Source organism: Oncorhynchus gorbuscha, unplaced genomic scaffold (genome assembly GCF_021184085.1).
Source record: "Oncorhynchus gorbuscha isolate QuinsamMale2020 ecotype Even-year unplaced genomic scaffold, OgorEven_v1.0 Un_scaffold_1766, whole genome shotgun sequence".
NCBI lineage: Eukaryota > Metazoa > Chordata > Actinopteri > Salmoniformes > Salmonidae > Oncorhynchus > Oncorhynchus gorbuscha.
The window spans coordinates 69,420-88,203 of record NW_025746451.1 but is presented as its reverse complement, the minus strand read 5'-3'; the positions used below and the strand labels follow the sequence as shown (position 1 = coordinate 88,203).

At 44.9% G+C, this 18,784-nt stretch overlaps 1 protein-coding gene across 16 annotated transcripts in view; it reads right to left on the bottom strand.

Annotated features, from left to right (window-relative positions):
* Window positions 1-1,998: 1,998 nt before the first annotated feature.
* LOC124024179 (GRAM domain-containing protein 2A-like) overlaps window positions 1,999-18,784 on the bottom strand; it is a 40,736-nt gene continuing 23,950 nt past the window's right edge. For 10 of the 16 annotated variants that reach the window (XM_046338178.1, XM_046338174.1, XM_046338180.1 and 7 more), the window contains 8 exons: window positions 17,709-17,812; window positions 14,405-14,503; window positions 13,279-13,350; window positions 12,882-12,941; window positions 7,327-7,504; window positions 4,905-4,998; window positions 4,556-4,660; window positions 2,002-4,203 (listed from right to left, as the gene is read on the bottom strand). In XM_046338178.1, coding sequence (XP_046194134.1) covers window positions 4,083-4,203; window positions 4,556-4,660; window positions 4,905-4,998; window positions 7,327-7,504; window positions 12,882-12,941; window positions 13,279-13,350; window positions 14,405-14,503; window positions 17,709-17,812 — 833 coding nt within the window. In that variant the 3' untranslated portion in view covers window positions 2,002-4,082. Of the gene's footprint in view, window positions 4,313-4,555; window positions 4,661-4,904; window positions 4,999-7,326; window positions 7,505-12,881; window positions 12,942-13,278; window positions 13,351-14,404; window positions 14,504-17,708; window positions 17,813-18,784 lie in introns of all 16 variants that reach the window. The other 6 variants (XM_046338170.1, XM_046338166.1, XM_046338168.1 and 3 more) reach the window with 6 other exon arrangements.

Below are 18,784 nucleotides of genomic sequence, written 5' to 3'. Positions count from 1 at the left end.
TGATGGTAGCGCTCCCCTTGTCTTCTCCGCACAAGCTTTTTCCAGATGCCCCAAACAATCGGAAAGGGGGATTCATCAGATAAAATTACTTTACCCCAGTCCTCAGCAGTCCAATTCCTGTTCCCTTTGCAGAATATCAGTATGTCCCTGATGTTTTTCCTGGAGAGAAGTGGCTTCTTTGCTGCCCTTCTTGACACCAGGCCGTCCTCGAAAAGTCTTCGCCTCACTGTGCGTGCAGATGCACTCACACCTGCCTGCTGCCATTCCTGAGCAAGCTGGTGGTGCCCCGATCCTGCAGCTGAATCAACTTTAGGAGACGGTCCTGGCGCTTGCTGAACTTTCTTGGGCACCCTGAAGCCTTCTTCACAACAATTGAACCGCTCTCCTTGAAGTTCTTGAGGATCCGATAAATGGTTGATTTAGGTGCAATCTTACTGGCAGCAATATCCTTGCATGTGAAGCCCTTTTGTGCAAAGCAATGATGACGGCACGTGTTTCCTTGCAGGTAACCATGGTTGACAGAGGAAGAACAATGATTCCAAGCACCACCCTCCTTTTGAAGCTTCCAGTCTGTTATTCGAACTCAATCAGCATGACAGAGTGATCTCCAGCCTTGTCCTCATCAACACTCACACCTGTGTTAACGAGAGAATCACTGACATAATGTCAGCTGGTCCTTTTGTGGCAAGGCTGAAATACAATGGAAATGTGTTTGGGGGATTAATTTCATTTGCATGGCAAAGAGGGACTTTGCAATTAATTGCAATTCATCTGATCACTCTTCATAACATTCTGGAGTATATGCAAATTGCCATCATAAAACTAACTTTGTGAAAATTTATATTTGTGTCATTCTCAAAACATTTGGCCACGACTGTGGAGTTAAGGAAATATATACTAAATAATCAACTAATTAAAAAAATTAACACAATAAAATAACAGGTACCGAGTCAATGTGCGGGGGTACAGGTTAGTCAAGTTCATTTGTACATGTACACTACCGTTCAAAGGTTTGGGGTCACTTAGAAATGTTCTTGTTTTTGAAAGAAAACAACAATAATTGTCCATTAAAATAACATAAAAAGTTCCTCTGTCCAGTGTTTGTGTTCTTTGCCCATCTTAATCTTTTATTTTTATTAGCCAGTCTAAGATATGGCTTTTTCTTTTGCAACTCTGCCTAGAAGGCCAGCATCCCGGAGTCGTCTCTTCACTGTTGACATTGAGACTGGTGTTTTGCGGGTACTATTTAATGAAGCTGCCAGTTGAGGACTTGTGAGGTGTCTGTTTCTCAAACTAGACACTCTAATTTACTTGTCCCCTTGCTCAGTTGTGCACTGGGACCTCCCACTCCTCTTTCTATTCTGGTTAGAGCCAGTTTGCGCTGTTCTGTGAAGGGAGTAGTACACAGCGTTGTACGAGATCTTCAGTTTCTTGCCAATTTCTTACATGGAATAGCCTTCATTTCTTAGAACAAGAATAGACTGACGAGTTTCAGAAGAAAGGTCTTTGTTTCTGGACATTTTAAGCCTGTGATCGAACCCACAAATGCTGATGCTCCAGATACTCAACGAGTCTAAAGTCCAGGATTTTTGCTTCTTTAATCAGAACAACAATTTTCAACTGTGCTAACATGACTGCATTAAGGGTTTTCTAATGATCAAATAGCCTTTTAAATGTATAAACTTGGATTAGCTAACACAACATGCCATTGGAACACAGGAGTGATGGTTGCTGATAATGGGCCTCTGTACGCCTACGTAGATATTCCATTAAAAACGAATCTGCCGTTTCCAGCTACAATAGTCATTTACAACATTAACAATGTCTACACTGTATTTCTGATCAATGTTATGTTAATGGACCAAAAATGTGCTTTTCTTTCAAAAGCAAGGACATTTCTAAGTGACCCTAAACCTTTGAACGGAAGTGTAGGTAAGGGTAAAGTGACTATGCACAGATTATAGCAACGACCTGGGGAAAATTACAGGGGAGATGAATGAGCCAATTGGAAGCTGGGGATGATTAGGTGTCCATGATGGTATGAAGGTCAGATTGGGAATTTAGCCAGGATACTGGGGTTAACACCCCTATTCTTACAATATGGGCTGTGGAATCTTTAGTGACCAGAGTCAGGAAACCGGTTTAACATCCCATCCGAAAAACAGCACCCTACACAGGGCAATGTCCACAATCACTGCCCTGAGGCATTGGGACATTTTGTTTAGACCAGAGAAAAGAGAACCTGCTACTGGCCCTCCAACACCACTTCCATCAGCATCTGTTCTCCCATCCAGGGACCAACCAAGACCAACCCTGTTTAGCTTCAGAGGCAAGCCAGCAGTGGGATGCAGGGTGGTAATGCTGCTGGCCCCTGAAAGAGGTGGACATATAAAGTACCTCTTGGTACATGCGTCGGTGAAGACAGGTGAGTTTTCCAAAAAGGTGACACCATCTCAAGATCAAATGGCTGTTTATTAGTAACCTTCACAGTTATGTTGTACAGTGTTAGTCCTGTAATGGGTTGTTCAGGGGTGTTACAGGATTCATCTGTTCTCAGAGTCTACAGGGACAGTTTGTTCTTTCACCATTGACTGAAGATCAGTGACCACTATTACATAGCTGCAGATGTGTTTAGACCCAAAACAGACCAGATAAGACATACTGATGGTTATAGTAGTAAAGTATACCCTACATACTGCATCTCTGTTTCCTCAACAATATTACTGTAATAATCAACGTGGGGTGTGTTTGTTCTTAATGCATCTGTTCAGACATTGAGTAAAATGACTATAAATCTTTGGCTAGTTTTCTTCCCGACTGAAATGCAGATTGAACTTTTAAGTTGAATCTGTTCACTTTAAGTTCACTTCAGTCCATGTCTTCATTGTTTAGTCATTCAGACGACTGTGTTCAGTATTTAGATAGGAGACTGATCACTCACTGTGACACATTGTGTCTGGCTAAAGGTAGCTTACAATACAAAGCTGACAACTGGCATTTATACAAATTAAAACAAAAGACAAGATGTTATACTAAACTATATTTTTCAGACATGAAAAAGTACCATCCTACCCATTATGGTAAACATATACCTGTGGTGTCATGATAACAAACAGAGTTAAAGGACAATATTTCAACATTTAAAAAGTCAGTCTAGGCTGGATATTTTGCATAATTGTATTGCACCGGTTTCCAGGAATAACATGCCTGTTAGAATGGCATCATAGTTAGACTTCATTGATGACGATGAACATTTGAAATAGTAGACTGATCCTAACCACTAGGCGGCAGGTAGCCTAGTGGTTAGAGCGTTGGACTAGTAACCAGAAGGTTGCAAGTTCAAATTCCCCAGCTGACAAGGTAAAAAATCTGTCGTTCTGCCCCTGAACAGGCAGTTGACCCACTGTTCCTAGGCCGTCATTGAAAATAAGAATTTGTTCTTAACTGACTTGCCTAGTAAAATAAAATTAAAATAAAAAAATAAGTTAAATTTAAATTCTGTAAAGCCAACGATATTGGCTTCTTCCACTGTCAGTGTGTTAATGCATCCAAATCCTTTCCTTGAAAGTACCCCATATATATATATATATTTCTGAAAGATGACTGGTTTTGACTTTTCTCTGAAGTCCTGTAGTTCATTCCTGGTTGAGTTGACAGGAGGGAAAAAACACAGTTGACTCTAATGTTGGCGAACATGTCCAGAAATCTTCCATTAAAACCATCAGACCAATCCCTCCACCAATCAGAGTCCTTGCCAGTCCTGACTCCCAACCATTTCCACCAATCCCTCCACCAATCAGAGTCCTTCCCAGCCATTTCCACCAATCCCTCCACCAATCAGAGTCCTTCCCAGTCCTGACTCCCAGCCATTTCCACCAATCAGAGTCCTTCCCAGTCCTGACTCCCAACCATTTCCACCAATCCCTCCACCAATCAGAGTCCTTCCCAGTCCTGACTCCCAACCATTTCCACCTATCCCTCCACCAATCAGAGTCCTTCCCAGTCCTGACTCCCAGCCATTTCCACCAATCTCTGGCTTTTCAGTCCATCCACAATTGGTTTGAGTGTAGTTTTCTGGCTCTTCAATCGGCCTGCCCATTGTCTTTCACCTGCCATTGTCTTTCACCTGCCATTGTCTCTGACCTACAACAAAATGGTGGAGTTGGGGGTTTGCCCTCTTCTAGTCTACAGTGAAGTAAAATCCTGAAAAATAAATGGTCTGTTTGCATAGTCTGGAGGTGGTTAGAGAGGAATATGTCCCTAAAGGGAGACGGTCAAGTGGTATTGGATCACAGTGCAGAGCAGCACTTACCTAGGAGGAAGAGACCAGACAATAGAATTGTCAGTAAAATAGCTTTCTCTCCAAAAATGTGACATTTGAATAACAGTTATGAACAGGATTTTCTGAGGGTGGAATCCTAATTTAATAAACTTAACAGTTTATCATTATTATTATTACTATTATTATTAGCAGTAGTATACAACAGAATGACAAAACAATTAAATCAAAAGTTACACACACACTTGGCTAAAGTTAAGTCTGGCCTCATCTCACCTCTCTCGGGGGGGGCGTGTTGGGTTGTTGAGGAAGGACAGCTGGTGCTCCAGGCTGCAGACACGGAAGGCCAGGTAACAGGAAGACAGGATGAGGAGGATGATTCTGAAGTAATGGACAATAAGGTTTATTGGATGTACCAAGTGTGTGTGTACACTAGGTGGAGGTATAACTGGATTTTTTTTGTGATCATATTCATTTTATAATATTAAATTAGGCCTTGTTCAGATTTGATTTCACAGATAAAAATCGGACAAAAAAAATGTTGAGCATAATGCTGCCAATTCATGTATATTTATCCAACAACACAAGGTGTTCAAAGCCAGTTGTGGGGCATGGAAATAGTTACAGTATGATGAAGAACTTGAGAAGCTGATACTCCATCGGGCCCAGCTCTGGAACAGGCTCTGTTAGTAGGATCTTCTCTGTCTCTGAGCCCCGGTCTACAACACACACACACACACACACACACACACACACACACACACACACACACACACACACACACACACACACACACACACACACACACACACACACACACACACACACACACACACACACACACACACACACACACACACACACACACATTAATATAGACATCTAATAGACTACATAGTAGATAGTGTATTGTTGCTTACAGATGCCATCAATATATTGTGGTAAGTTGCAGGTGCCACATTCTGCTCCATTGCACCTCATTGTAAAGTGCAAGGAAGCTAATATATATTTGACCACATCTGGCTGTGCAAAAGTATTGTATGTATGCAAAAGTATTGTATTTATGCAAGTGGGTCAAAGTTTTTATTTGATCAATCTACACTCCAACTCTTATGCAACCCCAGACAGTTACATCATAGTAAACACATCTTAAACACATACGAAATATGGAAAAAGTCCACTATGACAATATGCACCATATGCAGTAGATGAGAGGTAGAGGCAGACTGTCCTATATCAGGGATCATCAACTACATTTAGCCACGGGACCATTTCTTCTTCAGCGGATGGTCAGGGGGCTGGAACATAATGACTACTCATTTGTAGATCACAAATTGACCTCAAGAAGACCAAACAGATATAATATTTGGTCTTCTTTTTGGTCTCCCCCCCAATACAGACATCACAATTATGAGACAATAGTAGTGTTATGTACTGTATAACTGGGCAGTTTACCCAAGTCTCTTTCAGATCATCTAAATGTAGCCAGCAGTAGGGTACAGCAGTAGGGTATAGTAGGGTACAGTAGTAGGGTACAGCAGTAGGGTAGAGCAGTAGGGTACAGTAGAGTACAGCAGTAGGGTATAGTAGGGTACAGTAGAGTACAGCAGTAGGGTACAGCAGTAGGGTGGGGCAGTAGGGTATAGTAGGGTACAGTAGAGTACAGCAGTAGGGTACAGCAGTAGGGTGGGGCAGGAGGGTACAGCAGTAGGGTACAGCAGTAGGGTATAGTAGGGTACAGTAGTAGGGTACAGTAGTAGGGTACAGCAGTAGGGTATAGTAGGGTACAGTAGTAGGGTACAGCAGTAGGGTACAGCAGTAGGGTGGGGCAGTAGGGTGGGGCATGAGAGTACAGCAGTAGGGTACAGCAGTAGGGTATAGTAGTAGGGTATAGCAGCAGGGTACAGCAGTAGGGTACAGTAGTAGGGTACAGCAGCAGGGTACAGCAGTAGGGTACAGCAGTAGGGTACAGCAGTAGGGTGGGGCAGCAGGGTACAGCAGCAGGGTGGGGCAGCAGGGTACAGCAGCAGGGTACAGCAGCAGGGTACAGCAGCAGGGTACAGCAGCAGGGTACAGCAGTAGGGTACAGCAGTAAGGTACAGTAGAGTACAGCAGTAGGGTACAGCAGGGCACAGTAGTAGGTTTCAGTAGGGTACCGTTTGTAGGGTACAGCACTAGGGTACAGTAGTAGGGTACAGCAGTAGGGTTCAGTAGGGCACAGTAGTAGGGTTCAGTAGGGCACAGTAGCAGGGTTCAGTAGGGTACAGTTGTAGGGTAGAGTAGCAGGGCACAGTGGCAGGGCACAGTAGTAGGGCAGAACAAGTCCCCACATACTAAAATCTCCATTTGGTGCTTAATCCTGTACTGCATCAGAGGGTTGTGCCCATCCAAACACAACTCCCTTCCCAGTTCCCCTCCTACACATAATCAGGGATTTGAACATTCCGCAAACATGTGATGGCTCAGCCCCCGCCGGCTAACATCAATGGATAACTCCGGCCAGGAGTGGACAAAGCTGAACACCTCCAATCTCTTAATGCACCAGAAAAAACGCAGCGCTCACCTCATGTGGCATAGCCTCAATAGACATGGCTATTATGATATTAAGCAATTCATGAGAACTGCTGTGTTCGCCATTGTATCTGTCAGTTTGTCATCCTTTGTGAAATTAAATACACAAAAAACAGGTTGTCCCTAGCCTGGTCCCAGATCTGCTTTTGTCGTCTTACCAAACCCCTACTCTTACCAAACCCCTACTCTTACCAAACCCCTACTCTTACCAAACCCCTACTTTACCAAACCCCTACTTTTACCAAACCCTACTCTTACCAAACCCCTACTCTTACCAAACCCCTACTCTTACCAAACCCCTACTCTTACCAAACCCCTACTCTTACCAAACCCCTACTCTTACCAAACCCCTACTCTTACCAAACCCCTACTCTTACCAAACCCCTACTCTTACCAAACCCCTGTATTATAGCCAACAAGAGTTGGCTATAATACAGCATAAACCAATGTTGGTCCAGGTTGTCCTCCCTTCTCACCTTCCAGAGGCTGTTCTGTCTGGAAGGAGGAGTCCACCGCAGTCAGGCTACCGGTGGAGCTACCCAGGAGGTCAGGGAGGGACGAGGACACGGACACCACAGAGGGTTTTCTCCTCCACTTCAGCACCGGAGGATACTCATCCGCCCCCGGGAACTCATCCGCCACCGGGAACTCATCCTGGAGGTATAGAAAGGCAAGGGAAAGGAGGATACCTAGTCAGTTGTCCAACTGAATGTACTCAACTGAAATGTGTCCTCCGCATTTAAGCCAACCCCTCTGAATCAGAGATGTGTGAGGCATTATTGATCTGAATGGACCAAATCTTCAGGAAAGAAAGTGTTCCACTCTCTCAATGCTGTACAGTTTATCTACAGTAACAGTCAAAAGTTTGGACACACCTGGTCATTCAAGGTTTTTTACTATTTTCTACATTTTAGAATAATAGTGAAGACATCAAAACTATCAAATAACACATGTAGCAACAAAAAAATAGCAAAAAAAAATCAAAATAGATTTTATATTTGTCAAAGTCGTCACCCTTTGCCTTAATGGCAGCTTTGCATTCTCTCAACCAGCATCATGAGGTAGTCACCTGGAATGCTTTTCCAACGGTCTTGAGGGAGTTCCCACATCTGCTAAGCACTTGTTGACTGCTTTTCCTTCACTCTGCGGTCCAACTCATCCCAAACCATCTCAATTGTGTTGAAGTAGGGTGATTGTGGAGGCGAGGTCATCTGATGCAGCACTCCATCGCTCTTTTTCTTGGTCAAATAGCTCTTGCACAGCCTGGAGGTGTGTCGGGATATTGTCCTGTTGAAAAACAAATGACATTCCCCCTAAGCGCAAACCAGATGGGATGGCGTATCATTGCAGATGATAGCCATGCTGGTTAAGTGTGCTTTGAATTCTAAATACCTCACCAGTGTCACCAACAAAGCACCCCCACACCATCACACCTCCTCCTCCATGCTTCACCGTGGGAACCACACATGCGGAGATCATCCGTTCACCTTCTCTGCGTCTCACAAAGACACAGCGGTTGGAACCAACAATCTAAAATTTGGACTCATCAGACCAAATGACAGATTTCCACCGGTCTAATGTCAATTGCTCATGTTTCTTGGCCCAAGCAAGTCTCTTCTTCTTATTGATGTCCTTTAGTAGTGGTTTCTTTGCAGCAATTTGACCATGAAGGCCTGATTGACACAGTCACCTCTGAACAGCTGATGTTGAGATGCTACTTGAACTCTGTGAGGTGCAATCTGAGGTGCAGTTAATTGCTGATTTCTGAGGCTGGTAACTAATGAACTTATTCTCTGCAGCAGAAGTAACTTTGGGTCTTCCTTTCCTGTGGCGGTCCTCATCAGAGCCAGTTTCATCATAGCGCTTGATGGTTTTTGCGACTGCACTTGAAGAAACATTCAAAGTTCTTGAAAATTTTCAGATTGACTGATCTTCATGTCTTAAAGTAATGATGGACTGTCTTTCTCTTTGCTTATTTGAGATGTTCTTGCCAGAATATGGACTTGGTCTTCTATCAAATAAGACTATATTCTGTATAACAACACAACTGATTGGCTCAAAGAAATTCCACAAATTAACTTTTAGCAAGGCACACCTGTTAATAGAAATGCATTCCAGGTGACTACCTCATGAAGCTGGTTGAGAGAATATCAAGAGTGTGCAAAGCTGTCATCAAGGCAAAGGGTGGCTACTTTGAAGAATCTCAAATATAAAATAAATATTTGTATTTGTTAACACTTGTTTGGTTACTACATGATTCCATGTGTTATTTCATAGTTTGATGTCTTCACTATTATTCTACAATGTAGAAAATAGTAAAAAATAAAGAAAAACCCTTGAATGAGTAGGCAGTCTAAAGCTTTTGACTAGTACTGAACATACCTATATCCATCCATAATCAACCTATGACATATGAATTAGACATTATTAATACATATTACGGCCATTACATTCAGATGTTACGAAGGTCAACTGTCATACAAGATGGCTGCATCGTGTGGGCCCACTCAGGAGAATAGTCATTGAGACAGAGTAAGAGTCAGACGACAATGGACCAAATATTGATTACTTCAATTTTTTCCAGGAAGTCATTGATAAGGTCATTGTTGAAGGTCACAGAGGGGCATGGCCATGGCAGACTTGGGTCAGCCTACTCTTACATATCTAGAGACAAGGTTACATATGGATATCGATTCATAACAAATACAGTACTTTAGAAAAACATTCATTATTTATTACGATTGTGATTATTCATTTTTAGACTATAATAGGGTAGCAGTAGGGCACAGCAGTAGGACAGCGGGTGGAACACAGCAGTAGGACAAAGCAGTAGGATAGCAGGTGGAACACAGCAGTAGGACAGCGGGTGGAACACAGCAGTAGGACAGCGGGTGGAACATAGCAGTAGGACAAAGCAGTAGGACAGCGGGTGGAACACAGCAGTAGGACAGCGGGTGGAACACAGCAGTAGGACAGCGGGTGGAACACAGCAGTAGGACAGCGGGTGGAACACAGCAGTAGGACAGCGGGTGGAACACAGCAGTAGGACAGCAGTAGGACAGCGGGAGGAACACAGCAGTAGGACAGCGGGAGGAACACAGCAGTAGGACAAAGCAGTAAGACAGCGGGTGGAACAGCAGTAGGACACAGCAGTAGGACACACACATCCTTTCTGTTTTGGTTTCGTTATTTTCAATGTAACAGCTGCATTCGAATGACTGCAATTACAGACTCAGATTGTAGATGGTACAGCTTTATAGCTTGTAAGTAAGCTTGATATACAGACCGGCCATTTCCTTGCTAACCACATCAGACTTCTTATCTTAACCACAGGCTAATAGATGTTATTTCAGTAGAGAATCAATTTGACACAAAGCACAGCACTGCTAATGGTTCTGTGTTTAGTGGAGGAGCAGCAACACAAGGAAAAACAGAATGTCTTATAGGTTATGAGACAGACGTTACCCCAAACATGTCTTATAGCTTATGAGACAGATGTTACCCCAAACATGTCTTATAGGTTATGACACAGACGTTACCCCAAACATGTCTTATAGGTTATGACACAGGCACTACCCCAAACATGTCTTATAGGTTATGACACAGACGTTACCCCAAACATGTCTTATAGCTTATGAGACAGACGTTACTCCAAACATGTCTTATAGCTTATGAGACAGACGTTACCCCAAACATGTCTTATAGCTTATGAGACAGACGTTACCCCAAACATGTCTTATAGCTTATGAGACAGACGTTACCCCAAACATGTCTTATAGCTTATGAGACAGACGTTACTCCAAACATGTCTTATAGCTTATGAGACAGACGTTACCCCAAACATGTCTTATAGCTTATGAGACAGACGTTACTCCAAACATGTCTTATAGCTTATGAGACAGACGTTACCCCAAACATGTCTTATAGCTTATGAGACAGACGTTACTCCAAACATGTCTTATAGGTTATGACACAGACGTTACCCCAAACATGTCTTATAGGTTATGACACAGACGTTACCCCAAACATGTCTTATAGGTTATGACACAGGCACTACCCCAAACATGTCTTATAGGTTATGACACAGGCACTACCCCAAACATGTCTTATAGGTTATGACACAGACGTTACCCCAAACATGTCTTATAGGTTATAACACAGACGTTACCCCAAACATGTCTTATAGCTTATGAGACAGACGTTACTCCAAACATGTCTTATAGCTTATGAGACAGACGTTACTCCAAACATAATAATATATGCCATTTAGCAGACGCTTTTATCCAAAGCGACTTAGTCATGTGTGCATACATTCTACGTATGGGTGGTCCCGGGGATCGAACCCACTACCCTGACGTTACAAGCGCCATGCTCTACCAATGTCTTATAGGTTATGACACAGGCACTACCCCAAACATGTCTTATAGGTTATGACACAGACGTTACCCCAAACATGTCTTATAGGTTATGACACAGACGTTACCCCAAACATGTCTTATAGGTTATGACACAGACATTACCCCAAACATGTCTTATAGGTTATGACACAGACGTTACCCCAAACATGTCTTATAGGTTATGACACAGACGTTACCCCAAACATGTCTTATAGGTTATGACACAGGCACTACCCCAAACATGTCTTATAGGTTATGACACAGACGTTACCCCAAACATGTCTTATAGGTTATGACACAGACGTTACCCCAAACATGTCTTATAGGTTATGACACAGACGTTACCCCAAACATGTCTTATAGGTTATGACACAGACGTTACCCCAATAATGGAGATCTTGAAAATATCTTTATCTTTTGAAATACTGTAGTTCCTGCGTTATTCATCACAAGACGTTAACTAAGACATTAACAAAGACATTAAATAATACATTGACTAAATCCAGAAATCAAGTAGACCAGGGATGGGCAACTTTGATGTTGGTGGGGGCCACATAAAATCTGAATTCATCATGAAGGGACGCAGTTGCTCGCCGTTGACATAATACATAACATCGTTAGACAATTACAGCTGAAGGACAGAACTACATAAAATGATATGATACATAGCATTAATAGACAGGTACATCTACATCTAAAATAACAATACACACTTTCATATTCTTATGCCTTAGCAATCCATGCAACATGTACTCATAATAACGTCTATACTGCAGTCATCCATTTTGTTACAGATGCTTACTGTTACAATTGGAAATCCTGATCCTAATCTCGCAGAACCAGTTGTTCTGTAAACACTAGCGATTCTTACAACATTAGGAACCACCCGTGTCCTTGGTTCTCCCATTTGACGTCAGTACTATTCATAATAATAATGTGATTCATGTTGTACATTATGGTTGGTCAATATTCTAACCAATAAGAGACAATCAGTCTGGAGTTGGCCAATGTTCTAGAATAAGAGACAATGTCTGGAGTTGATCAATGTTCTAACCAATAAGAGACAATGATCAGTCTGGAGTTGATCAATGTTCTAACCAATAAGAGACAATGATCAGTCTGGAGTTGGTCAATGTTCTAACCAATAAGAGAATGATCAGTCTGGAGTTGGCTAATGTTCTAACCAATAAGAGACAGGGATCAGTCTGGAGTTGGTCAATATTCTAACCAATAAGAGACCATGATCAGTCTGGAGTTGGTCAATGCTCTAACCAATAAGAGACAATGATCAGTCTGGAGTTGATCAATGTTCTAACCAATAAGAGACAATGATCAGTCTGGAGTTGGTCAATGTTCTAACCAATAAGAGAATGATCAGTCTGGAGTTGGCTAATGTTCTAACCAATAAGAGACAGGGATCAGTCTGGAGTTGGTCAATATTCTAACCAATAAGAGACCATGATCAGTCTGGAGTTGGTCAATGTTCTAACCAATAAGAGACAATGATCAGTCTGGAGTTGATCAATGTTCTAACCAATAAGAGACAATGATCAGTCTGTAGTTGGTCAATGCTCTAACCAATAAGAGACATGGATCAGTCTGGAGTGAGGGGCCAGTGTTCTAAGCTTACTTACCAGAGATAAGGTATGGGGAACCTCCATGTAGTGTTTCAAGCTCAGACTCTTCCCATTGACCTGGAGAGGGAACGATGTGATATGGGAAATATTCAGTACACTATTTTACAGTCTGTACACTTTTAAGGCGTATAGACCTGATGATGTGGGAGTGAGCTGGTTCAGTGGTAGATGTGTGTGTGTGGGGGTGAGTGTGTGTGTTCTCTGACCTGGATGTGTGTGTGTGTAGTGGTAGCCAGTGTGTGTAGTTGTGTGTGTGTGTGTTCTCTGACCTCGATGTTTACGTGTGTAGTGGTAGCCAGTGTGTGTGGTTGAATGTGTGGGTGAGTGACTGTGTGTGTTCTCTGACCTGGATGTGTGTGTGTGGTTGTGTGTGTGGGTGAGTGTGTTCTCTGACCTGAAGGTGTGTGCAGATCCTCCGGAGCACATCATACACACTGTCCCTGGACAGCAGAGACACAAAGACATACTGCAGGACGGACGGACAGGGGGAGAGCGAGGGAGAGCGAGGGAGAGAGCAAGGGAGAGAAAGAGCATTAGCCAATTCAAATGTGAATGAAAGCATACACACTCACGTACGCTCACACATACACACATGTAAACACTAAGCATTTCATCATGTAAACACTAAGCATTTCATCATGTAAACACTAAGCATTTCATCATGTAAACACTAAGCATTTCATCATGTAAACACTAAGCATTTCATCATGTAAACACTAAGCATTTCATCATGTAAACACTAAGCATTTCATCATGTAAACACTAAGCATTTCATCATGTAAACACTAAGCATTTCATCATGTAAACACTAAGCATTTCATCATGTACTCATAAAACCCCATGTCAGGAACATTTAGAAGATCCATTTCATCAACTCATTACCAGGAATGCAATTTTCTCTAAATAGATATTGTGAACAGTAATCTACCATGGATTATTTTTTTCAGATTAAGGCTTAATCTAGTACACTGACAGAGGATATTTCAATAGTGATACTCCATTCCTCTTACATGGTGGCTGTACTGTACCTCTACTGAAAACACCACTCTTTCATAATTCATTTTCAATGAGAGAGTAGGAAAATCAAAGATTTGTATTTATTATGGATCCCCATTTGCTGCTACTCTTCCTGGGGTCCAGCAAAATTAAGACAGTTATACAATTTTAAAAACATTACAATACATATACAACAGATTTCACAACACATTAAGATTACAGAGTATTAAGAAACATTTTCCAGACATTTGCTCCAATGTAAAGGAGCAGGCAGGTGAACCGTTCACACACTGGAGAGGAACCAAGAAGGGACACTACCAAAATAGACTGCGACCTTGACACCAGTCAGTGTTACCGAACCATGCGCTGACTTGCACTAGCTTAGCATGTTTGCATGAGGTGTTGTTTATTTTCCACCTACCTATGCTTGGTGGAAAGAACGTGGTGCGGCACTAATGCCAGTTAGTGGAAACATGGAAACACCCATTCACTGTGCCCAGAGGCGCTAAGAGGCTAACGCTCACCTTCTGACTGGTATCTGTGGTGATGGCGAGGCCGTTGGGCACCAGACCTGCTGTTTTGTGCTTCTTTACCAGCCTCACAGAGACCACGGGGATAGCAACCTATGATGGGGGAAAAGAGGTGGGGAAAGAAGAGGACACAATATTATACCTTGTAGAGAGGGGGTATAACTGTACCAGACACGGGGGACATACTGGACCAGACACAGGGGGACTTACTGTACCAGAGAGGGGGTATAACTGTACCAGTCACAGGGGATATATGGACCAGAGAGGGGGACTAACTGGACCAGAGAGGGGGACAAACTGGACCAGAGAGGGGGACAAACTGGACCAGAGAGGGGGACAAACTGGACCAGAGAGGGGACAAACTGGACCAGGGAGGGGGACAAACTGGACCAGGGAGGGGACAAACTGGACCAGGGAGGGGGGGACAAACTGGACCAGGGAGGGGGACAAACTGGACCAGGGAGGGGGACAAACTGGACCAGGGAGGGGGACAAACTGGACCAGGGAGGGGGACAAACTGGACCAGGGAGGGGACAAACTGGACCAGGGAGGGGACAAACTGGACCAGGGAGGGGGACAAACTGGACCAGGGAGGGGGACAAACTGGACCAGGGAGGGGGACTCACTGGACCAGGGAGGGGGACTCACTGGACCAGGGAGGGGGCACTCACTGGACCAGGGAGGGGGACTCACTGGACCAGGGGGGACTCACTGGACCAGGGAGGGGGACTCACTGGACCAGGGAGGGGGGGGGACTCTGGACCAGGGAGGGGACTCACTGGACCAGGGAGGGGGACTCACTGGACCAGGGAGGGGGACTCACTGGACCAGGGAGGGGACTCACTGGACCAGGGAGGGGGACTCACTGGACCAGGGAGGGGGACTCACTGGACCAGGGAGGGGGACTCACTGGACCAGGGAGGGGGACTCACTGGACCAGGGAGGGGGACTCACTGGACCAGGGAGGGGGACTCACTGGACCAGGGAGGGGGACTCACTGGACCAGGGAGGGGGACTCACTGGACCAGGGAGGGGGACTCACTGGACCAGGGAGGGGGACTCACTGGACCAGGGAGGGGGACTCACTGTACCAGGGAGGGGGACTCACTGTACCAGACACAGGGGGACTCACTGTACCAGACACGGGGGACATACTGGACCAGACACGGGGGACATACTGGACCAGACACGGGGGACATACTGGACCAGACACGGGGGACATACTGGACCAGACACGGGGGGGACATACTGGACCAGACACGGGGGACTAACTGGACCAGACACGGGGGACATACTGGACCAGACACGGGGACTAACTGGACCAGACACGGGGGACTAACTGGACCAGACACGGGGGACTAACTGGACCAGACACGGGGGACTAACTGGACCAGACACGGGGGACTAACTGGACCAGACACGGGGGACTAACTGGACCAGACACGGGGACATACTGGACCAGACACGGGGGACATACTGGACCAGACACGGGGGACTAACTGGACCAGACACGGGGACTAACTGGACCAGACACGGGGGACTAACTGGACCAGACACGGGGACTAACTGGACCAGACACGGGGGACTAACTGGACCAGACACGGGGGACTAACTGGACCAGACACGGGGGACTAACTGGACCAGACACGGGGGACTAACTGGACCAGACACGGGGGACTAACTGGACCAGACACGGGGGACTAACTGGACCAGACACGGGGGACTAACTGGACCAGACACGGGGGACTAACTGGACCAGACACGGGGGACTAACTGGACCAGACACGGGGACTAACTGGACCAGACACGGGGGACTAACTGGACCAGACACGGGGGACTAACTGGACCAGACACGGGGACTAACTGGACCAGACACGGGGGACTAACTGGACCAGACACGGGGACTAACTGGACCAGACACGGGGGACTAACTGGACCAGACACGGGGGACTAACTGGACCAGACACGGGGGACATATTGGACCAGACACGGGGGACATACTGGGCCAGACACGGGGACATACTGGGCCAGACACGGGGGACATACTGGGCCAGACACGGGGGACATACTGGGCCAGACACGGGGGACATACTGGGCCAGACACGGGGGGACATACTGGGCCAGACACGGGGGACATACTGGGCCAGACACGGGGGACATACTGGGCCAGACACGGGGGACATACTGGGCCAGACACGGGGGACATACTGGGCCAGACACGGGGGACATACTGGGCCAGACACGGGGGACATACTGGACCAGACACGGGGGACTAACTGAAGAGGCAGGTTCGGGACAAAAATGGTTTTAAAGTTAAACAGAAGGAGACACGGATGGGCGAATACCAGAGAAAGAGGGAGAGAGAGAGAGAGAGTGGGGTTGGATTACAGTTGGTTGGAGGAGAGAAGGGGCAGAATAAAGGAAGGGAAAGCCCCTGATGCTGGAGAGAAGGAGCAGAATAAAGGAGGGGAAAGCCCCTGATGCTGGAGAGAAGGAGCAGAATAAAGGAGGGGAAAGCCCGTGATGCTGGAGAGAAGGAGCAGAATAAAGGAGGGGAAAGCCCCTGATGCTGGAGAGAAGGGGCAGAATAAAGGAGGGGAAAGCCCCTGATGCTGGAGAAAAGGGGCAGAATAAGGAGGATATGTGTCTAGTTGCAGATAGAATGCTGGGAATGCACTAACCAGCTTATTGCAGAGGCCAGAGGCAGGAGAGACAGGTGCCAGGTCTTAATTTGATCACTCTTTTGTTGCTGAGAATTTTCCTGCACTACTCCTCTCTGTCTGTCCATCTAGATATCGAGGGTCCTGCGGTCCTGTCTACTTCTCTCTGCCTGTCCATCTAGATATAGTCGTCCTGCGGTCCTGTCTACTTCTCTCTGCCTGTCCATCTAGATATCGAGGGTCCTGCGATCCTGTCTACTTCTCTCTGCCTGTCCATCTAGATATCGAGGGTCCTGCGGTCCTGTCTACTTCTCTCTGGCTGTCTATCTAGATATCACAGTCCTGTCTACTTCTCTCTGTCCGTCCATCTAGATATCGAGGGTCCTGCGATCCTGTCTACTTCTCTCTGGCTGTCTATCTAGATATCACAGTCCTGTCTACTTCTCTCTGTCCGTCCATCTAGATATAGTCGTCCTGCGGTCCTGTCTACTTCTCTCTGCCTGTCCATCTAGATATGGAGGGTCCTGTGGTCCTGTGTGGCTCAGCTGGTATTAGTGTGGTGCTAGCAATTCAGATAAAAGTGTTATATATTATTCATTATTGACGATCTGTCTATTATCTGCCAGGCCTTGACTTACCTTGATGTCCTTGCCAAAGAGGTTGGCATAGAAACACAGCCAGTTCCTGGAGATATAAAGACGTCCTTGCAGCAGGATGTCTCGGAGCAGAGCGCAGGAGTATACTGAGGGAGAGGAGACATAAACAGGTTCAAAATAGCTGCTAACTCAAGACAAGCACATTGCTAACACTGTTTGCTGCTTTTCACTAAAAATGTATGCACACATGACTAAGTGGCTTTGGGTAAAAGCGCTTGCTAAACGGCATATATTATATATAATTATAGCTAATGTGTCTTTGACTTGGCCTATAGATGCTTCTAAAATAGGTTCATAGACATTGAATAAAGTAACTGCTACATATCCGTTAAACAGATGAAGACTGTATGTACCATCATCACTAGTTTCAAATAGAACAGGGCTGTGTCTCCCTAAAGCAGTGTAGCACTATGATCATCTTAATTCCATTGAATCTAAATGGACGAAAGTTGATCTTAGTGGAACGATGCTTTAGGGAAACCCAACCCTGATCTGATCTGCATAACCTGACCTCAAACCATACAACTTCCTGTTCAGGGCCTGAGGACTGGTTACCCTTACCAGAAACAATTACCAGAAATCCTTACCAGAAACTATTACCAGAAATCCTTACCAGAAACAATTACCAGAAATCCTTACCAGAAACCATTACCAGAAACAATTACCAGAAACTCAGAAAGATAGTTTCAAACACACTGAGCAGCCAATAGAGTTCCAAAAACAAAAATGACAAACTCATACACTATGTGGGGACAGAAACATAAGAAACTATGTACATATTACAGACAACAACATTTGACAGTGAAAGTACTTCTACTACTAATAGAATTAGGGCTAGGACAATACCAGTATTGCAATACTCGCAGTATCATGGTAAGGGAACAAAACACAAAGTGGATTTAACTTCTTTAGGAAAACAGTCCTAATGTTGAAAACAAACATCGTTATGTCATCCAGAGTCACATGTATTTATTTTCCATCTGTAGCTCACAATATTTTACATACAACAGGTTTTTAAAGGGCCGAAGAGTTAAGTGTGTTTCTTTTTTGTTTTCATT